Source organism: Elephantulus edwardii, unplaced genomic scaffold, assembly GCF_000299155.1.
Source record: "Elephantulus edwardii isolate Elephantulus edwardi_28Jun2011 unplaced genomic scaffold, EleEdw1.0 scaffold00160, whole genome shotgun sequence".
Lineage (NCBI taxonomy): Eukaryota > Metazoa > Chordata > Mammalia > Macroscelidea > Macroscelididae > Elephantulus > Elephantulus edwardii.
The window spans coordinates 4,345,867-4,351,073 of NW_006399910.1; the positions used below are offsets into that span (position 1 = coordinate 4,345,867).

At 35.1% G+C, this 5,207-nt stretch overlaps 1 protein-coding gene across 1 annotated transcript in view; it reads right to left on the bottom strand.

The window, feature by feature from the left end:
* DPP10 (dipeptidyl-peptidase 10 (non-functional)) overlaps positions 1-5,207 on the bottom strand; it is a 1,145,057-nt gene that overhangs the window by 148,621 nt on the left and 991,229 nt on the right. The window contains exon 13 of the mRNA XM_006895132.1: positions 1,811-1,918. Coding sequence (XP_006895194.1) covers positions 1,811-1,918 — 108 coding nt within the window. The remainder of the gene's footprint in view (positions 1-1,810; positions 1,919-5,207) is intronic.

Genomic DNA, 5,207 nt, shown 5'->3' on the forward strand with positions numbered 1-5,207 from the left:
ACAACAACAACAACAACAACATTAAAAAAAAATCCAAACCAACACCTCTGACCCCCAAACCTATGTATTATATTTTCTTGTAGAAACATGTCATAATTTCTACAACCATTCCATTTTTGAGTAAGTTTTTTGTTTTTTTTTTAAGTACATGAAGCTTTTCTACTACCCTGAAAATATAATTTACACAAAACAGAACTGCAAATCAGACTCACCACCATTAAGATGACTGACTGGTTCTGACTATGTAAGATGCAGTAGAATTGCTGTATAGGATCTTGAAGGCTGTAATATTTATGGAAACATAGTCTATTTCCACACTTCAATTGATGTTTCTATGAATAATGTAATGCCACTGTGCCACCAATGTTCCATCATTATTCATCAACATTTTCCTTTTTGTTGAGTTAGAAACAGCTTATAGCTGAACCTTCATAGGTGTTCAGAGGCTGTAACTCACATGGGAGGAGATTTTTCACCTTTCTTCCTAGAAGTCACTCACTGATGGATTAAAACCAGCAGAGAACATGATCTTTGTGATACCAACACAAATTGTTAAAGACTGTGTGTGAAAGGAGTGGATGCTCCATGAGGGTCACCCAGTCAGACCTCTGCCCATTTCTTAAAGAGGAACTGCCTCCTTCCTTTATGACCATGGTTTTGTTGTGTACTATCAAGTCAGAGCTGACTCAGAGCTGACCCTCCGGTGGGTTTTCTGGGGCAATTAATCTCATAAGAGGAGACTGTCCATTCTTTTCTCCTGGAGCTTCTGGCAGAATCTAACTGCATGCCTTTGGGATTACAGCATAGCTTCTTTCCACAAGGCCACTGGCTACCTAGACAGACATGCCATCCCATATGCTCCTCGACCTATTTTTACTAATAATTAGATCCAGTGTCCATTGCAAGACTCATACACTTTACTCAAAGTTGTGGTATATTATGGAAATAGTTTGGAGAGAGTTGAAAGCAAAGAATATCTCACAATACAAGCCCAGATTTAGTCCAGCAGTTCTAAGTACATTAAGAATTTAATTCCTCATTTAATGAATGCCCAACTTCAGTTCAACAACACAAACGCAAGAAACCTCTGGTTTCCTCATTCATCCAGTAAATTTTATCTCAGAACAGTTATAAGTCATTTATCTTTTCCATCACTCAGTAAGCAAACTTTTAACTGTTGCTTTTATCTCTAGGGTTCCTCTGGCTACACTTTGCCACAGTCTTTTCGTAGCAGTGGCACAGTCCCTTAACAATATCTCTACCACTATCTCTGTCATTTTTTATAGTGTGGAAAGAGGGTTTTTAAAAAATTTTATATTGGTCCTATAGCTGTTCATAATTTGTAAAATAATATGTCTGCATTTAAAGTAATTGGAAACAATGTCCCTCAATGGGTGTGAACACAATAGCTAGAAAAGCCAGTTTGTAAGGGTTATGACACCCAACGATGCCACTAAATAATCTGTGTTCATTTAATCTCTATATTGTCCTCAGGTCCTTGGAAGTAGGAGTACATGTTTTTAATCTGTTAAATTCTATATCCTAAGAACAACAATTCATGGTATGCAAGCAAAGCTCACTAAATTTTGTTAAAAGTTGATACTGTTTTTTGGGAAGGTACAGCTTGATTCCTTAGCTGTGACTAGAAGTGATTTTTATAGAATCATCTCTGTCCCACATGTGATGTTTGCTGAGCTGGGTTATAAGTTGGTTTTATTTAAACATTGTATGTGGGTTCACATGTCACTGAAATCAGACTTCAAGAATTTTATGATAACATAAACAAACAATGAAAGAAGTGGGCACTTACCTGAACTAGGAACATAGCTATGTGGTGAAATTCTCCACGACCTCCTTGTTTAACAGGAACTGTCATAAAGAACTTGCTACCATCTCTAGAAAATACAGGCTCCTCATTCTAAAATACAGAAGAGCATAAAATAATCTCAAAATGACATCTGAAAGATGTACAGCAGCACGTAAAGAAAATGTGAACATTTATCCTGGTTTAACACATAAAACTTCTAACAAAATTCTACATTGTTTATTTAATATACTTTCTGAAATCTTTCACATAGTGGCTTTAGTTTCTGAAATACATATTTTTTCTGGTGCATACACTACACCATGAAGTCACAACTGACACAAAGGCGAACCTCCAGTGAGTTTCCAGAGGCTTGTTGAAGAGAAGACTGCTCATATTTCTTCCACTTATTAAAAATAAACAAAAAAACCCAAAACCTATAAAATTGGAGGAATAAAAACATAACACATCACAAAATTTTTAAAAAAATGTCTTAAAAAAACTCAGATATCATGAAATAAAGAAAAATAAATACCACAGCTTTGGTAGAATCAATAAAGATTTCAGAAATTTCTTTTTACTTGGATACAAAATAACCCCTCATGAAAGTCAAAAGATGGATTGCATTGGATTAATCTGTGGTTAAACATCTCTTTAAGATACTAAAAAAGCAAAGATATCACTTTATATTTGGTAATATGACCTAAGTTTTGTTATATTCAATTATTTATGTGCTTTGATGATATAGTCAATAAAGTTTTTGCACTGACGGCATTTAGGGCTCTTGTTCATTGGGTCGCTATGAGTTGCAAGCTACCCAACAGCACATAACTACAACAACAAGCAACCAAAGGTCACACGTCTCCACCAGCTACTTTAAGTAAAAAAAGATAGACAGTGTCCTCCAGTTACTATTTATAGCCTTGAGAACCAATGGTAGGTCCCTATAAGTCAGAAATGATTCAATGGGAACAAGCTTGATTTTATTTTAAGTTTTATGTGCATCTGAAAGTTGGGCAACAAATAAAAACAACCGAAGAACTACTGATGTCTTTGAACTGTGGTATTGGCTGGAGAACAATATATAATATTGCATGAACTTTTAAAAGAACAAACCAATCTCTCTTGGAAGAAATTAAGTCAAAGCACACTTCAAGACAAGAATGGGCATTGTATTAGAAGGGACTGGTCCATGAAAGGGCACATCAAACTTGGAAAGACAAAATGTCAGTGAGAGACAGGAAGACCCTCAATAAGACACAGTCAGTATGACAATGAATTGGGTGTATGGCACAGGATAAGGCAACAATAGCATGGAGCTCAGTTGAGTCCAATTCCCCATTCTCACTCACAGTTCATCTCATACATCAGACAAAAATAACCACCATAACTGGAAATCCAAAGTCAAAGCTTTTTAATTACATTCTAGTGGCATATGATATCAATAAAGTTATTTTAAAAAATTAATTTATGGAAACAGTGCATGTTAATTACTTTCATTTGCCTTAAGAATGACACCAAGAAAGTGAATTTTTCTGACAAAACATTAAATTCTTTCTAGCTCAATTAATAATAATGGTAATGTAGACTTTTATATGATTTCTTGATGGATCACTAAATTGCACACAAGGCCTATTTATATTCACGGAACCTTCTGTAGCTCTGTGATACCTTTAGCTTCCATTGTCATATTTTGTCATTGTACTTGCAACTGCAATAGGATTTTTTTCATTGCCTGGCTCTTTCTCTTCTCTCTTTCATTTATCTAATCCAATGTCAGAGCTGATGCCTCAAAGAAACCAGATGTTCCAACACTACGAGTATTCCTTACTACATTTTGCTCCTCCCCCCACCCCACTGATGTTGAATAGTTTCTGACTAAGAGAGTGACTCTACAGAACAAGCATAAATCTGTGTAGTTATGATGGTGAGTATGAAAATCCCAAAGACAGGAAAAAAACAACCAAAAAACCAAAACAAAAATTAAAAAAAACCCCAACAAACAAAACAATCTTGTTATACCTAGATATAGTAGATCAATTTAGTAGAGCAACAGGAAAAAGATCAATAACAAAATCAGTGGTATTTCTCTATAGCAACAAAGAAAGCACATAAAAGAAAGTAATAGCAATACTATTTAAAATCATCAACTACAAGATGGAATTCCTGCGGATAAATCTAACTAAAGTCACACAGACCTTTATAAGAAAAACTACAAAACACTACTACAAGAAACACTAAAAGATTTAAGTGGAAAAATAGTCCCTGATCATGGACAGGAAGACACAACATTGTAAAGATGATAATCCTCCACAAGGAATCTACATGTTCAAAGCAATCCCAATACAAATACAAAACTCAGTCTTCAAAAGGATGGAAAATTCAATTGGCATGTTTATGTGGAAAATAAAAAGACTCTGAATAAGCAAGCACTTCTGAAAAATAAAAATGAACTCAAAATCTACTATACAGCCTTAGTAGTCAAAACAGCTGGTTTTGGTACAATGGCAGATACATAAACCAGTGCAAGAGAATGGAGAACTCAGAAATCCACCTATCTCCCTATAGTAATTTGGTATTAAACAAAGAAATAAACTCTATCAAATGGGGAAGTGACAACCTCTTCAACACACGGTGCTGGCAAAACTGGAGATCTAATTGCAGAATTGAAATATAATCTAATTCTCACACTACATAAGAAATAATCTCAAGATGAATCAGAGGCCTAAACTATAAGGATCATAAGAAAAAAGGTGACCAAAAGTAGAATTCCTAGTCCATGGCATAAATAAAGCTTGCAAAATATAGCCCAGAAATGCACAATCAGTAGATGAGCTTGACAAATGGGACCTTCTAAAAATCATATCCCTGTATGCATCAAATACTTTATCTGATAGGGTAACGAGAAAGACTACAGACTGGGAAAATCATTTGACAATGACATTTCAGGGAAATGTCTCATAACCAAAGTTTACAGAATATAAGGCCTCCCTAAGAAAATACTGGTAACTCAATAACAAAATAGGTAAAATACATTAAAAGACTCTTCACAAAGGAAGACATTCAGATATCCAACAGACATGGAAACATATTCACTGTTGGTGGGAGTTTAAAATGGTGCAAATACTATGGAAGGCAGTGTGATGCTTTCTCAAAAAGTTGCAAATAGAAATAACATTTGACTCAGCAATTTCACTACCGGAAGAAACCGTAACTGCTACCTAAGCAGATATATGCACACCCATGTTTATTGCTGCTTTATTCACTATAGCAAATAGTTGGAAACAACCCAGGTGCCCATCAACAAACAAATAGCTAGAGAAGCTGTGGTATAGTCACACAATGGACTATTACTATGCTGCACTGAAAAGCAAGTAACTCATGAAATATGATACAAAATGGG